This window comes from Ictidomys tridecemlineatus, chromosome 14 (assembly GCF_052094955.1).
Source record: "Ictidomys tridecemlineatus isolate mIctTri1 chromosome 14, mIctTri1.hap1, whole genome shotgun sequence".
Taxonomy (NCBI): domain Eukaryota; kingdom Metazoa; phylum Chordata; class Mammalia; order Rodentia; family Sciuridae; genus Ictidomys; species Ictidomys tridecemlineatus.
The window spans coordinates 38,490,874-38,509,452 of NC_135490.1; the positions used below are offsets into that span (position 1 = coordinate 38,490,874).

The 18,579-nt window shown below is 35.1% G+C and overlaps 1 protein-coding gene across 12 annotated transcripts in view; it reads right to left on the reverse strand.

Moving 5' to 3' along the window:
- Positions 1-18,575, reverse strand: part of Pcm1 (pericentriolar material 1) — a 92,091-nt gene extending 73,516 nt beyond the window's left edge. For 7 of the 12 annotated variants that reach the window (XM_078031075.1, XM_078031074.1, XM_040267822.2 and 4 more), the window contains exons 1-5: positions 18,192-18,573; positions 17,979-18,024; positions 16,576-16,642; positions 4,271-4,388; positions 2,425-2,670 (exon numbers count right to left, since the gene is read on the reverse strand). In XM_078031075.1, the coding sequence (XP_077887201.1) occupies positions 2,425-2,670; positions 4,271-4,366 (342 nt within the window). In that variant the 5' untranslated portion in view covers positions 4,367-4,388; positions 16,576-16,642; positions 17,979-18,024; positions 18,192-18,573. Of the gene's footprint in view, positions 1-2,424; positions 2,671-4,270; positions 4,389-16,575; positions 16,643-17,978; positions 18,025-18,191 lie in introns of all 12 variants that reach the window. The other 5 variants (XM_040267839.2, XM_040267834.2, XR_013430322.1 and 2 more) reach the window with 4 other exon arrangements.
- Positions 18,576-18,579: the final 4 nt, after the last annotated feature.

Genomic DNA, 18,579 nt, shown 5'->3' on the forward strand with positions numbered 1-18,579 from the left:
CTTTGTAATAAAATATGAAAAAGCTTCAGATCTACAAAATTTAATTAGCACTTCCTAGTTCTCATTTTCTTCAGACAACTGATGAATATGAACAAAATTAGTCTAGGTGACTTATTAGAACTTATGGGCCATATTTATAATTAATACTGCTATTTGTTATTTCCTTACAGAATTTTTATAGTCTTTGGAACCAACGAATCAATGTTATTTAATATTAACATCAGCATAAAGACCTATGTGCAGCACTGTTTTGAAAAAAGTATTCAGTTCAGTATCTGATATAAATTAAGTATTAACTAATAATTTCCCTTTTCTGTAAATGTGGAAACATTTCTCTTTAAAGCACATTTGACAGTAAAACATTGGTCAAGAGTTCATTATCATGTCTATTGGCTTTTAGATCAATAAAAATTCATCTAAGCTTTATTTCAGTGATTATATAAATACAAGTCAGTTTTAACTACAAAATATTTTTATTTATTTAATCATACCCACATAATTCATTCAACAAAAACATCCACAAACTCTTATTTTATCCATATTTCGAGATTCAGTTACTGTTGCAACAAAGCCATTCATAGATACTTTCCTCTTTTATAATTAAAAACTCATATTTCTATGAACTGTCTCTACACCTCAATCCATGGGTAGATATTCGTGCTAACCTTATTTTACCCTTTCCTGGTCACAGACGACCTGGAAAAGAAATACATATCCAATTCAAATTGGTATAATTGTATTTTAGGTAATCTAGCATATCCCACACTTAACCAATAAATATGCTAAAGCTAAACTGGATACTTCCACTTACTTTTTTTCCTTTTTTTGGCAACAGGGATTGAACTCAGGGACACTCGACCACTGAGCCACATCTCCAGCCCTGTTTTATATTTTATTTAGAGACAGAGTCTCACTGAATTGCTCAACGTCTCACTTTTGCTGAGGCTGGCTTTGAACTCTCAATTCTCCTGCCTCAGCCTCCCAAGCCACTGTGATTAAAGGCATGCACCACTGTGCCTTCCCTTTCCACTTATTTAATAACAATGTTATTCAGTTAGTATCATGCAAAATTTAATTTCATAATGAAATAATTTACATTAGTTATTAGCATAGTAATAAACTCCAGAAAGATGTCTTTGGCAAGCTGAGAAATAATACTGTTACCCACCTCTAGCAATTAGAGAAATGCAAATGAAAACTACAATGAAATTTGATCTCATTCCAGTCAGAATGGCAATTATCAAGAATACAATTAACAATAAATGCTGGCAAGGACACGGGGAAAAGGGTACATTCCATACATTGTTGGTAGGGCTGCAAATTGGTGCAGCCACTCAAGAAAGCAGTATGAAGATTTGTCAAAAAACAGGAATGGAACCATTATATAACCATCAATTCCACTCCTCAGTATACACCCAAAGGATTTAAAATCAGAACACTTCAGTGATGTAGCCACACCAATGTTTATAGCAGCACAATTCAAAATAGCTAAGCTATGGAGCCAACCTAGGTGCCCTTCAACAGTTGAATACATAAAGAAAATGTGGTATATATATGTGATGGAATATTACTCAGCCTTAAAAAAGAAATTATGGCATTTGCAAGTATATAGATGGAGCTGGAGACTAACATGCTAAGTGAAAAAAGCCAGTCCCCAAAAGTCAAAAATAGACTACTTTTTCTGATATGCAGAAGCTAACCCAAAATAAGTGTTGGGTGGTGGCATGGGAAGAGGGGACTTAAAAGAAAAAAAAATAGTAGATTGATTAGTGGAGTAGACAAAGGAGAATGAAGTGAAGGAAGGAGGAATAGGATGGGGAAAGAGAATTGAATCTGACCTAACTTTGTTATGTTCATACATGAATACTACAAGTGAATCTCACCATCATGTTAACCCATAAAACATTAATTAAAAAAATAAGTAAATGAAAGATCAGTAGAATTGAGGGAAGGGAACAGGGGGAAGGAGGAGGGGAGGGCAAGGGGACATACTGGGGACTGAATTAGAACAAATTATATTCCATACTTTTAAAAATTATGTCAAAATGAAACCTGTTGTCATGTACAACTTAAAAGAACCAATTAAAAACAAAGAAAAAAAAAACCTGTTTTCTTCCAAAAGACATAGTAGTATCATCAAGTATTAAAATTCTTTTTCCACAGCACAGAAATCTTTTAAAAAGTACAAGGCTCAATTCTTTTTTTTAATATTTTTTAGTTGTATATGGATATAATATCTTTATTTTTTTAATTTATTTTTATGTAGTGCTGAAGATCCAATCCAGGTCTTCACATATGCTAGGCAAGCACCCCACCACTGAGTCACAGCCACAACACTCAATCTTTTATTCTTAAGAGAAATTACTTAATCAATTTCAACTTTTCCCCATAGATAAAACTTGATTTTTAAAATAATTCACAAACCTGATCTAAGTCACTGAAGTTTATCCGTTGTTTAAGTTTCTCTAATTCTGCCTGCTCTGGAACAGACATCTGAGTCATATATCTACTATGTGGAAATGTATGTGGAGTCTTTGTTCTTCGCCTTCCAACTCCTGGTGATGACTCCGGAGAAATCTCATTAGTTACCCTTTTATCGCTTTCTACACCAAACTTTTTCTTATTCTTTTCTGATGATCTATTTGCCTTCTTCTGCTGGCCACCCCAATCCTTTAAAAAAGTAAAAGCATAAGTTAATCTGGCCTCTATCAAATCAGGAAAATAATTTGATAAGCTTAAAAATCTTTGATCAGTCTTAAGATTAAGGCAATAACACTTTTTGTGTAAACATACACCTTAGAGACATTTATGTCAATTAACCCATTTCCCCCCATTATTGTATCTATGCCAAATCACAGCCTATCCTTCAGAAAATAGATTACTTTCCTATTATACATCATTGACAAATCCTCAAATCTCAACCTTAGAATCTAAACATTTTCAAAAGCGTTTTAAATTTTTTTTCTATTTATAAATTAAATAGTGAAATAAACTATAGACACGTTTACTGGTCTCCTTTAGATTGAAGTCAGCATGCACAATAAAAAAAGACAACAGATCTGAAATCAACCTGGGTTCTAAAATAATTACTGTTTTTTTAAAGAAATGTTCTACTGGGTGACCCTAGGCAATTTATTTAACTTACTACAGACTGCTTCCTAATGCCTAAAATCCTAAACTTTAAAATGGGATTAAAAATGAAATACATAAACATCTAATACAGTGCTTCACATTTAGTAAGCAATGAATGTAACTATTATTTTTATAGACAATGATGTATTATATAATACCACACACAGAATTAAAATATGCTTAACATTATTGCTATAAAATATTTTTATTAATTACACCCACATAACCTAATTCATTCAACAAAAACATCTATAATTCCTACCTTATCCATATTAGTTACTACTATAATGAAACCATTTGGGTTACTTTCCTCATTTATAATAAAACTTGCCTCTCTATGAACTGTCCCTTCCATATATAGGTATTCCTGTCAACCCTTTTATACTTACCCTACTCTCTTCTGGCCATAGCTGAAGGGAAAAGAAATACATATGCAATCCAAATTAGGGAAAATCTTATCCCAAATTTTCAATTTGGAAATAAGAGATAACCAATCAGCATATAATTGCAGCCATAACTGAAAACTTTAAAATGATGGGGCAATTACACTTAACTTCATGGACCAGAGAAGCAGATAATCCTAGTCTGCGAAGAGAAAACTGGGTTAAGAAGTACTTTGAAGCTGGTCATGGTGGCGCATGCCTTAATCCCAGTGACTCAGGAGACTGAGGCAGGAGGATTTCAAGTTTGAGGTCAGCCTTAGCAACTTAGCTAGACCCTATCTCAAAATAAAAAGTAAAAAAGGGCTGGGGATGTGGCTCAGTGATTAACCCACCACTGGTCTCAACCCCACCGATACCAAAAAAAAAAAAGTACTTAGAAGCAGAGCCACAGTAGAAAAAGAGTGGATTCTTGACAACTTTCCAGTTCCTTTTTCCAGTCCCTTCCCTAAAATCCACCTATATTCCTTCATATGGTTTCCATAAAACACCTTTATAACAAATCTCCTTTTTAGTTTAAGCTAAGTCAAATTGATTTGTTAGTTATAATCAAAGGGTCTTCAACTAATAATGAATAGTCCAGGGTACCTTAATATATTAGCTAGCAATGTTAATAAACAGTGAGTTAGATTTGATATGGAGAAAGCTGCATTTTAACATTAGAAATCAACAACACCATCAATAGTAAGATATCATACCATATTGTTGAGTCGGTCATCAACACTTTCATTGCTCCAGTTTGGTAAATCCTGATCATTCATTCCTTCTTCAAAAGGACCTCCTCCTGTGGCCATATTGGCTTTAACAATTTATTTCCTGAAAGACAAGTAAAAACTAAGGGTTTTAACACATAAAAATAAGTTTCAATGTTTAAATCATTTTATGAAACTCAGCATAAAGGAATTTCTGAAACACTAATTTTGTGAAAATAAAAAGCAGCACTATCAACCATATGTTACAGACAACATCAACTTTATTTTAGGTGCTATCATATATTATGTTATCATGAGTTAAGCAGCTTGAGTAGAGAAGGAAAAGAAACCCTCTGTATATCCATTATGTGCACGGCATGCTTTAAGATTATTTTAACTTACTCAACACAGTCCTAAAACGTAAAGAAAATAGGTAGGAAAGAACTTTTTAACAGAACCAGTGCACTGTTAATGAACTTGGCATAAAAGTGACAAGAAAACTGACATTAGTTTTATTCTAAAGATCCAAAAAAGTTAGAACTACTCTGCATGGAACAAGGAGAAACAAGATATATCAGAACATTAAGTAAGATGACAAGAAGGTGGGGAGACAAAAGCAGATCAAAGTGGGGTGAAGGGCCAATAAAATCCAAGAGTGCAATGGCTAAAATACATTTTAAGAACAGTGATGTAGTAACCATAGCTTCCCTTATTTGCTGAAGTCTACCAAGCTCCCCAGGGAGTTTTTGCTTGGGCATGTGAAAATAAGGACAAGAACTTAATGTCATACCTGGGTTAAAGAGACTAGAAACAGAAGTAGCAATGGTGGAAGCAAAGGTTCAGAAGCAGAAATGGTCATGAGAAAAGATTTCTAGATAATCTAGTAGAGGACTCTGGATTTCCAATAGTTATAAAATTATGTAGGAGTAGGAAATGTTGAGATAATTTTATCTAAAATTTAAGGGACAGGGAGAGTCATTAGACTACAAACAAAAGTAATAATATTCAAAAGAGTTAGATAATTTTACTATAGTCATTGTGCTAAAAGGGCAAAAAAGATTACAAATCCAAACTGCTTCAATTCTAAGATCCATTTGCTGCAGCATAAAAGCAAAAAGATTATCATCCATGACTAAACAGGATTAATCCCATGGATATTTTAATGCTAGAATGTTTATTAGAATACATATTACATTAACAGATTACATAACAAGTTAAATCTTATCTTCTCAAAATAAAGTGATGTGATAAAATTCAACAAATATTTGAAAATCTTAAAAACAAATACACTGAGATTTTCCTTAGTTATATATATTAAAACTGTTTGTATTCTTTGAAATAGCATACATTAATAACTCTCCAAATAGCTGAAAAGAAGTATATTTAAAACCAACAGTCAACATTATACATAAAATAAGACATGAAGGACAATCCTACAAAAGCCAAAATAAGAATGCCACATTCAATTTAGTAAGCACCATTTCAAAAGTTCTATGAAAAAAAAGAAAGAAAAAATATGAATATCAATATTGAAAAAAGGTGATATTCTTAAAGAACATGCATTAAAAAATTTAGAGAACTTCAAATTATTACCAATACCCACTCAAAAAAAATAATGGAAGCCAGGAGTGGTGGCACATGCCTGTAATCCCAGACACTTGGAAGGCTAATGCAAGAAGATTCCAAGTTTAAGGCAAGTTGGGCAACGTAGCAAGACCCTGTTTCAAAATAAAATTTTAAAAAGTTTGGAGATATAGCTCAGTGGTCCAGCACTTGCCTGGCATCTGTGTGGGACCCTGGGTTCAATCCCCAGTACCACAAAAAAATATACAAATATATAGTTACATATGTAGGGGAAATGATGCTACAGTAATATACACAAATTATCTAAGAATAATATAATTTTCCCCTTGTGAAGAAACACTATTACATGCTATAAAAGAACATAATAGGTAATTAAACGGGAAGTCCAAATATTGCAATCATATCATTTTTCTAAATGTTTAATGTAATTCCAATAAAAATCCCACCGGGATCCTTCTTTAAACTTGAAAAAGGATTCTAAAATTCATCTGGAAAAATAAATAAGCCAGAACAAATATTGGTATATGGAAAATAAAAGCAAGTAGAGGTCAGGAGGGTACTGAATTAATTTAAAACATTCAACCATGAATATCTATATATAAATTAGTACCAGCTCAAGAAAGAAAATACTCAGCACCACACAGAATACTTTACGTCCATTATATCACTTTATCCTCACAATTCTACAACATAGGATTATTCAGTTGATAGGACAATTTGCTAACAATTTTCAAGACTTATTAAGAACCTTGGTAATCTTTCTTAACTGGAATTCTTTATCTCAAACACAGAACATAGAAAAATGACTTCAGTCATTATTTTCTCATTTCTCCCATGGACATATCCTGATACTATTCTACACGGAAGTTAATTTCATAGTAAATAATAAATGTCTTATTGCATTAAAGTTTAATCCTCCTAATGTTAAGGAAAGCTATCTTAAACCACAAATATTGTAAATAAATTAAAAACAGATAAGACAAAAATTCATATAAAATTAAAAAACAAATAAGAAAATAGAATGGATTTAAAAATACAGACTTTACTAAACTTAGAATACAGAGCAAGGCATGGTGGCACACTCCTGTAATCCCAGAAACTCAGGATTCTAAGGCAGGAGGATCACTAGTTCAAAGCTAGGCTAATAAGCAACTCAGAAAGACCCTAAGCAACATAATGATATCCTGTCTCAAAATCTAAATAAAAGTTCTGGGATGTGCTCAGTGGTTAAGTGCCCCTGGGTTCAATCTCTGGTACCAAAACAAAAAACAAACAAAACAAAAAAGAAATCACACATACACGCAGAAAAAAAATTCAACAGACTTTACTCACATAAAAATAAATCCTGCCAAGCATGATGGCTAAGTTTGTAATCCTGAATACTCAGGAGGCTGAGGCAGGAGGATCACAAGTTTAAGAACAGCCCTGGCAAATTAGTGAGACTCTGTCTCAAAATTTAAAAAAGGGGTAGGGATGTAGCTCAGTGGTACAGTGTTCCTGGGCTCAATCCCAGCACCACTACAATAAGAACAAAAAAGTTAATCTTAAGCATTCTGAGAATAAACCCTTAATGACAAACTGGGGAAAAAGGATCAAACAAATATGAAGATTAGTTAATACCTTTAGCACATGAAAAATTAAGGATATTACAAAAAAAGTAAACATAAAATAATAAAGAATATTAACAAAGTACAGCACCAAATTAAAATAAGACTCTATTAAACTTGTTAATTTCATATAAATTACATACTACCTAATCCTGGTTGAGAGTAAAGGGAAAATGGAACACTCAGATACTATGATGAGAACATAAACTGATATAATCTTTCTGAAATGTATTTTGGCAATACTGCATCAAGAACTAAAACAGAGTTCTGACCTAAAATTTATAAATCTCCATATCCAACCTAAGAATACAACCTTAAATTTAAGATTTTACTAAATGTCAAATGACAGGATGCATGTTATTAGACAAATTGTCCTATACCCACAGGTAGACTACTAAGCCCCCTTTAAAATATATAATTACAAAGGCTAAACAACATAACATCTTTATAGTGTAAAAAGTCACATAATATTAAGAGGAAAAAGCAATATGAAAATTGTATACAGACTTTTAAAAAATAGGAAGTATACTAAAGTGCTTTTGTTAAACTAATTATTGGTTACAGGGTAGAAATGAGATTACTTTTTCCCCTCTTTTCTCTGATTTATATATATTTAAGCAATCATTTGTATTATTTTTAACCTAGAAGTATACTTAGGGCCTTTTAAAATAGTTAATACCCTAAGAGAGTTATTTCCAGTGAACTGAAACAACTCATTTAAACAAAATGTTCTGCAACTACTGTTTTCTAGAAGTAATGACATGAATATTAATGTCAGTAATATTAAAGGAGCTCCAAAAATACAAATGCAATAGAGGTGTTAGTGCACTTTTTAGAAAGTACTAAAAACATCTGGTGGCAGAGTTCTTGCCTGGCATATAGGGTCCTAAATTCAATCCTTAGTCTGACCAAAAAAAAAAAAATAGTATTAAAAGGAAATTGTATTTTTTTAATATTTATTTTTTAGTTTTAGGTGGACACAATATCTTTATTTTATTTTTATGTGGTGCTGAGGATTGATCCCAGTGCCTCATGCATGCTAGGCGAGCACTCTATCACTGAGCCACAAACCTCAGCCCCCAAAGGAAACTGTTTTTAAATGCAAATTAGACAGCTAGGGATATAGTTTAGTGCTAAAGTACTTGCCCAGCATGAAGAGGCCCTGGGTTCAATTCCTAGTACTGCAAATAAGTAAATAGGTTAGAAGATTAAATTATGATATTTAAGTAAAAATTCTCATATGCTAGCTTTTTCTTCAAATACAGTATGCTGTTCTTTCTACTTTTGTGTGTTTTGTACTGGAGGTTGAAACCAGGGCCTCACACATACTAGGCAAGTATTTTATCCCTGAGCTACATCCCCAACCTACATGTTTTACTTTCTGTCAAAACAACAATAAAGTAAACTCACTTTAAGATAAATTAATTAACAATATATTTGGAGAAGGTCTTACATTCTATTTCTGAATTACAATAAATTTCCTATAGCCAGCTACGGTGGTGGCCCACACCTGTAATCCCAGCAACTCAAAGGATGAGGCAGGAGGAGTATCTCAAGTTTGAAGTCAACCTCAGCAGCTCAGTGAAGCCCTAAGCAACTTAGCAAGATGCTGTGTCAAAATAAAAAATTTAAAAAGGGCTGGGATGTGACTCAGTGGTTAATCACCCCAGTTCAATCCATGATATTTAAAAAAAAAAAAAAAAAACCCTTAAATGAAGAACTTGTTCTAAAGGTGAATTTATATATCAATGACTAAATACTATTAAGTAAGTTTCTAAAACAGTTCAAAAATTGTACATTATAATTATTTGGGGAAAAAATTATAGAATTTTAAAAAATCTTTTAAAAGACTATTTACTAAAGTCTTATCTACTGTTAGTAAAATAATTTTGTTCACTGTTATACTGCAATTGCCATATAGAATATTAACTTAATAATGATACCAAATGTAATTTAAAGGCACATAACAGAAGTCAAATTACTAATATAAATAATTACATTTGGATGAATTCTCAAAACATGAACATTCAGCAGATTTCTCAAAGATAGTAAATTATCTCCCCTATACAATGTAGAAAACAGTAGCAAGGGACTGGGGTAGTGGCTCAGCAGTAAAAGAGCAGTTGCTTAGTAAGTGCGAGGCCCTGGGTTCAATCCTCAACACCACATAGACATAAATACATAAAATAAAGATATTGTGTCCTACTACAACTAAAAAATAAATATTAAAAGAAAGAAAGAAAGAAAGAAAAGAGTAGCAAGTCAAAGACACCATTAAAAATATGGGATCTCAGCTGGGGTCGTGGCTCAGTGGTACAGCGCTTGCCTAACACATGTGAAGCAAGGGGTTTGATCCTCAGCACCACATAAAAATAAATACAGGTATTGTGTCCATCAACAACTAAAAAAAAATTAAAAAACAAATATGGATCTCTGCCCTCTATATTTTAATCTATAGACCTATAAATGTAAATTAATATTTAGAATAATAAAAAGATTCCCATAATCAAAAGACTAGGAATGTAAAGAGAAATGTAAAAAAAAAAAAAAAAAAATCTGGCTGTTGCACAATGACTCAAACCTGTATCTCCAATAACTTGGGAAGCTGAGGTAGAAGGATCCCAATTTGAGGCCAGTCTACACAACTTTGTAAGATCATAGAAATAAAACAATAAAAAGAATTGTGGATATAAATCAGTGATAGGGTGCCTCTGGGTTCAATCTCCAGTAAAGTGGGGCAGGGGAGGGGGACCAATTCAAGCAAGATTTCTGTGGTAGAATCAATACAACTTGGAGACTATTACAATTGGGAGATGAGGAATCAGTTACAGGATGAATCCCAGGTTTCTAGCTTAAGCAACTAGGTATATGATAATCATGTCAAAGTGATTAGAAATGAAACAAGTTTTAATTGTTGAGAGAAAAGAATGATGAATTCAATTTTAGAAATATTAGGTTTGAGGTACTTATGCTACACCCAATTAAATTCATCTAGTAAGCAAATACACATTTCTCACAAGAAAAATCTCAGCTACAGAGATAGATCTGTAAGTCATCCAGTCATAAATAAAAGTACTTTGAAAGTGGGCAAGAGGGCTCAGGAAGAAGATGATGAGTAAGAAAAGATTAAATCTTAAAGGACATTCACATTTAGAGAGAGAGAAGAAAAGGACAGCAAGAAGGCACAGAGTTTAGGACAGAAAACAGGAAGTGTGCCAAGAAGGAGGGGAGGGTGTTTTACCAAGGACAAGCATATGATGAGAAACCAAATGTTACCTTTGTCAAATAAGAAAAGCACTGAGAAGTGTCCACCTGGATTTAGCAACAAGGTTACTCTGACCTTGGTAAGAGCAACTTCAGCAAAGCAATGAGTTCAATTCCATAATTAGGATGCATTATTGAGAGAAAGGAGAAAAAAATAAAGGAAATCACTAGACAACAGTCTTAAGAAATTAATCCATGAAGAGAAGCAAGCAGAAATGATCATGAAGAATAAAATGGAACTATCCTAAGCATGTTTAAAATTTGTCAGGAAGAGCCTAAGGAGGGTAAAATTGAAGATGCAGCGGAGAAAGGAGATTGGATATAGTCTCTGAGAAAATACGAGCAACTGGGATCCAAGGCAAAAGAAAAATGATTAGCTTTTAATTTTTTATTTCTTTTCAGCTATGTATGACAGTAGCATGTGTTTTGACATATTACACATACATGGAGCTTAACTTATTCTAATTAGGATCCCATTCATGTAGTTGAATGATTAGTTTTAGACAGACAGAGGAACATCTCTTTCTCTGAAAGGAAAGGATGTAACTGGACGGTGGTTAGCAGATTCAGTACTAGGAAACTGCGGGAGATCACAAGTCCTGTGAAGTAGGAAAGATTGTATGTTAAAGGTTAAAGGGTGAGATGCAGTGGCTGCGAGATCTGAAAAGAAAGAGTGTCGAACAGAAAGACTAAAGGCAGCACTAAGTACTTAGGTGAAACCAGAGACCATTCACTAGTTTGTTAACATGCATTACATTTTTTTTTCTTCTCCAAAAATGCTTATAGGCCTTGTAATAAATTCTCCACTGAATTCATCCAAGATTGGGATCTTGACAGGCAGGTTCAACATACAATGAGATGAGACAGTTGAAGCTGCTAAAAACAAATGGTATGGGTAATGGATGAAAGAATGAACATCTGAATAAAATTCTTTTACTTTAAAGAAGCATTCTTACTCATACTAAAGGAAGTTGAAACAGTTAAATTTGTGAGTTTCACTTATCTAATTTTGACAGTCCTACTGGGCTTCCTTATCTTGCTAATAAAAATATAAAATGTAAATACATTATAGCAATTTTAAGCTACTTGCCATGATTTTTCTTTCTTTCTTTTTTTTTTAAACCAGGGATTGAACTCAGAGGCACTCAGCCACTGAGCCACATCCCAGCCCAATTTTTGTATTTTATTTACAGATGGAGTCTCACTGAATTGTTTAGTGCCTTGCCATATGCTGAGGCTGGCTACGAACTCGAGATCTTCTGTCCCAGCCTCCATAGCCTCTGGGATTACAGGCGCACACCATTGTGCCCAGCAATTTTTTTTTCTTTTTAAAGGAAAATCCTATTACAGAATTCTTACTAGAGAGAAGCATCATATACAAGTAGAATATCACAGTTTTACTACTATGAAAATACCTACAACTGAAGTTTGACTTTGAAATAAGAATATGAAGTAAAGAGCTGGGTGTGTGGGCTGTGGATGTGGCTCAAGCAGTAGCGCGCTCAGCTAGCATGTGCCGAGTGCTGGGTTCGATCTTCAGCACCACATAAAAATAAAATAAAGATGTTGTGTCCACCAAAAACTGAAAAAAAAAAAAAAAAAAAAAAGAGCTGGGTATGGTGGTGCACACCTATAATCCCAGCTACTTGCGAAGCCTAGGCAGGAGGATTGCAAACTCAAGGCTAGCCTCAGCAATTTAGTGAGGCTCTAAGTAACTTAGCAAGACCCTGTCTCAATATGAAAAATAAAAAAGGCTGGGAATGTGGTTCAGTGCTAAAGGGTCCCTGGGTTCAATCCCCAGTACCTAAATCAATCAATCAAACACAAGGTAAAGAAAAGATTTAAATAATCAAGTAATTAAGTTTAAAAAATTCCCCTGGATTTTTAAAGTTAAGGTATTATTTTTTCAATGGCATTACATTACTCATAAGCAGTCTGGGGTTGTGGCTCAGTGGTAAAGCGCTCGACTAGCACGTATGAGGCAATGGGTTTGATCCTCAGCACCACATAAAAACAAACAAACAAATAAATAAAATAAAGATATTGTGTCCAACTACAACTAAAATAATTTTTTTAATTACTTATAAGCATCTCTGAAAATACATTACTTCTCAACTAATGGGGTAAAATCAAGATTTTAGGAAATTCTCAGTAATGTAGAAAGGACAGTTTTTTCTCTTAATATTAGTCACAAAATAAAAATTGTTGGAATTTTATGTATCTAAAGGATATTCTTAAGGTTGGACTATTCGGGGTGTTTCCTCTACTGATTATAAAAAAGAAACAGCCTGTTTTGAAAGATTTAATATAGTATATAACCAAGCACTTTTAATGAAAACTGAGAGAAAATGTAAAAGTATTTAGTATTATGTGTAATTTAACTAAATTTTCATTTGAGGAATTTCTTCAATTCTCTGTACTTCCATTTTTTTACTGGTACTTTTTAGTTATACATGACAGTAGAATCCATTTGACATAATTATACAAGTATAGAATATATCTTATTGCAGTTAGGAACCCATTCTTGCGGATGTACTTGATGGTGGGATTCCCTGTGATGTTTTCACGTATGTACATAGGAAACTTATGTCAGATTCATTCCACTGTCTTTACTTTTCCTATCCCCCCTCCTTTCCCTCCATTCCCCACTGTCTAATCTAGTGAACTTCTACCCACCCTCCACCACCACCACTTTATTGCCTTTCTATGGGTTAGCTTTCTTCCACATTATCAGAAAGACCATTCGACCTTTTGGGAACTGATTTCTCTTAGCATGATAGTCTCCAGATCCATCCATTGCTTTTTAAATTTGAGACTTTTCAATTTTTAAATAAATTTCTAGGACTTAAGATACCTCTATAATTACCCTCTTCAAATTAAAAAAAAAAAAAAGCCTAACACTGCAAATAAATTGGGAAGAGATGGATAAATTTCAAAAATATATACTGCTTAATTTGAATCAACCAAAATTTGACCTTACTATATATCAAGCTTTGTATTAGGTCTATCTTAAGGTACAGTTACCAATGGTATAACTATATTTATTTTTTTAGTTAAAAAAAGTTTAACTGATAACATAAAAACAAAAAAGTTGTACATCTTAATAAGGTAACATGATGTTTTGATATATACACACACATTACATAATATTTAAATCAGGTTAAATATATCTCCTCAAGCATTATCAATGCTTTATGGTATACATTTTAATATTTATATAGGATATTTTATGCCAACAAAATTTGTTTAATATACTCTTGCCTTCTACAAAAGCAAGTGTGAACCATCGATGCCGATTAATCTCCCAATATAAAAAATTCTAATTGTTAAGACTTCTTCCTTCCTACAACTATCTCTAAAATCTATCAATTCCTTACATGAATTACATATCCTCCCTAGGAAAAAATCACTAAGCCCTGGTACTGCCATCAATCTCAAATCCCTATTTTCAATGCCATTCCATCCCATACTCACTAATAACAACTCTATTATCTCTTCCACTGGACCAGTACAAACTCCCCATACATCCTCCATCTATTCCCAAACATTCCTCCTGCTACTTTGGCTTCAGTAAAATCCCAAAGCCCCTAAAAGCACTATTTTTTAGTAATCATTTCTTAAAAAACGTGCTACTTGCTGGGTGTGGTTATTAGAGTCTGTATCAATGTACACAAGTTGCTCGTCACCCCCCGGTTATTTTGCTGCCTCCAGCCTGCGGCATGTGGTGAAGCATGTCAATAATCACAGTAAGTTGAGAGACTGAGGCAAGGCGATTGCAAGCTTGAGGCCAGCCTCAGCAACTCAATGAGACCCTGCCTATAAATAAAAAACAAAAAGTACTGGGGATGTAGTTCAGTGGTAAAGTGCCCCTTGTTCTGATCCCAGTAATAAGACAAAACAAAGATGCTATTTTTCCTATTCTCCTAAAAGGATACTATTTGCAGACTATTCTTATTTAATGTTTAACTTTTCCTTTTAAAAAATTATTCATAAAAAATGCCTCTCCTCTTGTCTTGGACACCATTTCCTATTATCTTACCCAAGGCACTTTTCTTAATAACAACTGGCTCCTAGTTTTAGTCTCCTGTGTTCATGAATTGTACATCTACAATACTTTTTCTAGATTCTGGCCTCAATATCAATGTCCATCTTATCTTCTCTATTCCAATACCTTTTCATCCTGAATTGGTAATTTATTCAGAGAAATTCTGAATAAATTCCTTTCTGTTCATAAATTCTCTCATATTTTTTCTCACTGCCTCATTTCTGTTAACCTTGCTCTTGGCTCTCCCCCAAATGCTTTCTAGTCCCTTGATCTTTTTTTCTCTCTCAATGTATTAATCTGGTTTCCTTACCCAAACACAAATGCAAGTAAATGCATTCTAAAAACATCTTGCTAGCTTCATCAACTTTCTCTTCTATTTTCTCATTTTGATAACTCTAGATAAGCCCACTACCTACTTTGTTGCTTCTACCCTCAAATTCTCAAACAGTGAGGAAATAATAATGACATTGGTTGTGCCCACTATTAAGGTACACTATATTCTATACATATACACTTTACCATGAGGTAAAGCACTTTGACTGTTTTGTACACTGTCTTATCTCCAGTATTTTATGGTCATTACATAGTACACCAGAGCATTCAACTAGATTTATAAAATAAATATAGTCTATGTTTCTCCTGTTTAGTTTCACACAAAATTCACTAGTGTAATCATTCTAAACCCTTTGCTTTTTTCAAGTCTCAAAACCATTTACTTCAAAAGGCTACATCCCCTATTAAGAAAATGAAAGTTGGGGTCAGAGGTAGAGCACTCGCCTACCACATGAGAGCACCACATGAAATTAATTAATTAATTAAAGGTATATAAAAAAGAGAAAATTTCTTCCAATGTGAATTAACTTGATTATTATCATTATTTTTATTTCTTTTATCTATCTTCCCTAATGTGCTAAAAGGAAAATTAATTTTATAATTCTTTTTATTTCACTAAATGCCTATTACATAGCAAGCATCTGTTAAAACCTGTGACACACTCACATCTAACCATTTTTCTTGTCCTATTCTGTTATAGTCTTCCAGGAAAAAAGCGAAACAAAACAAATACACACTCTGAGAATTATAATGAAGATATAAATCAACTACCAATTTGTATTTCTACACAGCAGTCTCATAGGGAAGCTGAAAATCTGTTGCTTTCATAGAAAGCAAGAATATAGTAAACAAATTTTGAAAATAGGCTTTTTAAAAATCTTAACAGTAGAATTAAATTCATATTCTGAGATATTTTTAAAGACCAATTATTTCTAAAGTGGTTTTGACATAATTTCTTCTGATCTTCAACCTTTAGTCATTTAAATTCCAAAGTGCCCTTAACTTTCCCTGAATGAACTTTCCCTAGTAATGACTTAACATGTTTCAATGCACTAGGCACAAAAAATTCATGTTAAAAGTAATTTTAAACAACTAAAAGAATTTCAATAACAAGTATAACAAACTTAAAAAACAGTTTTATGAATAAAAGATAAAACCAATTAGCAGACTGTGGAAGGACATTTCAGATTAAATGGATTTTGAAAGAGGTTATACTAATAGTTGTCATACAATAAATTTGAACTCACATGGTCTGAGGAAATTCTGTGAAATTTGAGAAGATACTTCACAAACCATTCTAGTTATTTAGTTATTAGGAATAGTATGGAAGGCTGGCCAAAATAATATGCCAAAAAGCAGAGCAAACAAGGCAGCAGCCCCAGAATGTTTGTACAGCCCTCAATCATACACTGGATACCAGTCTCCATCATAAAGTGTTCAGCTATAATACAAAGGAAAATAATATAATGTCAAATTACCTATTTAGAAACAAGTTTTGCAGCTCAGAAACAGCTCCTTTTCTGCTTCACACTTTAAAGTTGTTGTCTGCATAAGATAAAAAAAAATCACTTCAGTAAATTCTAACACTGTGAAGCAGAGAATAATAAATATTACATTTGTGGTCTAAAATATATTTAGGAAATCAACAAAGAATAAAAATATAATTTATCTGTATTTTTAAGCTTAAGCTACCTTAACTCTTTTGGAAAACAGTGCATTTAAATGTTAAAATTCCCCAAACCTATAACACCCTACCAAACTGTAAAATGATATCTTAACATCTATTTTGTAATAGTAATAAAAACAGCTAACTCCTATTATCATTGAAAAATCCATGAGAAAGTTGATTCTGATTGATCAAGTCATTAACTTTCTATCACTATTCAAGAACTTTGGTCATACGATGATGAAAAATGCAAGGCTAGCTCCTTCATAACAAAATAATCCTGTCTCTATGTAAACACAAAGTGTACCTTCAGTTTAAAAATTCAGTATTATAACGGCATCCAGTTGCCCGCACCAGGAAGGTGATAGGGAGAGAAAGGAGCAGGTGCAACACCCACTCGGGTAACCAGAGAATACCCGAAGGCGGGGTCTGGAAAGCGGTTAAGGGGCGGAGATGAAGTGGGCGCCCAGAAAGCCCGCTTTCCAAAGCCAAAACAAGATCCCCACAGTTCAACCGACCCAAACCTCAAACCGTCCAGAAAAAAAAAAAAAAAAATCCTAACAAGGTGAGCTGCGGGATGTTGGGCTGCGGGATGAAAAGTGAGCTCTACTGTCCCCCCCACCAATGGGGCCAAATACCTAAACCCTAAACGCCAGTTTCTGCAAAGTAAGCAAGGTTTCCCAAATCCCACTCATCATTTCATTTCCCCAAATTCTTGACCCTAACTAGATCTGCAAAAGGGATGGGGAACAGGGGCAACGGGAGGAGTGGGAGGGAGAGAGCGCTATTAAATCAACATTCCCTTCGCAAGTAATAAACCACCTCTGGTCCAAAGTCAGGAATGCCGACCCTCGCTCGGTTCCTTTCAGAATACTAGAGAGCAGAAATCCGGCTGCTCACAGGCCAACCCAACCCTGTAAGGGTCACGACGCTCCTCGTCTGCCCTTCTCCACCCAGGAGCCTGGACGTCCATAGCCCCACAGAATGGAATTTGGGGGGGGTGGAGTAGGAGGAAGCACGATGAAGGGGCTTCCAGCCACCAAGGCCTTCCTTTGAGAGCTCGACTCCGACACCCAAACGACAGCCCTCGCTCTTCTGTCTCCACCCGTAAGGGGGCATTCCTGGGGCACCCCAGAAGCGGGGTGACATCCTCCCCAAGTCTACGACAAGAGAGACGGGGAGTCTGCAGTCGCCAACGCGTCCCCAGAAGCTCACCTCGGAGATCGCGGCGATCGGTCCGGGGGAGGGGCGGACTGTCTGCCTAGGGGACGAAAAAGAGGCAGCAAAAAGTCTCAGGAGACACCGAGGAGGCGTGGGTCCCAGGTCGGGCCCAACAGGGTCAAGCGTCCCAGAGCCGTTGCTCTCCCGCCCCTGCGGCGCGCAGTCCTCGGTTGCCAGGGACCGGGAACGCGGAGGGAACGCGTTTACCTGTAAACGAAGCAGCCGCTCCTGCCAAGGGTGCAGCGGCGGTCAGCCCCCACGACCCGCCACTGGCAGCGTTCCTCCCTTAGAGACCACAGCAGGGAGGTCCACAAGTTCCCTGACTGCCTAGAGCCCAATGGCCGCCTTTCTACTTTAGGTACTCGGCGCCAACCGCCGCAGCCACCGCCATCTTAGGACCTCATTGTGGTGGGAGAAGCGGGGCGGGGGGACTGCAGAGGGGGCAACGCGAGGCGAGACATGCGCCGTCACCTCGGAAACGGCCGCGCGGGGGCGAGAACTCGCCGGGGCGGGAGCCGCAATGCGATCTCAGTAAGCGCTAGACTCGAGTCACGTGACCCGCCAGCGTCTACCCTGTCCTCTGGCCTTTAGTCAG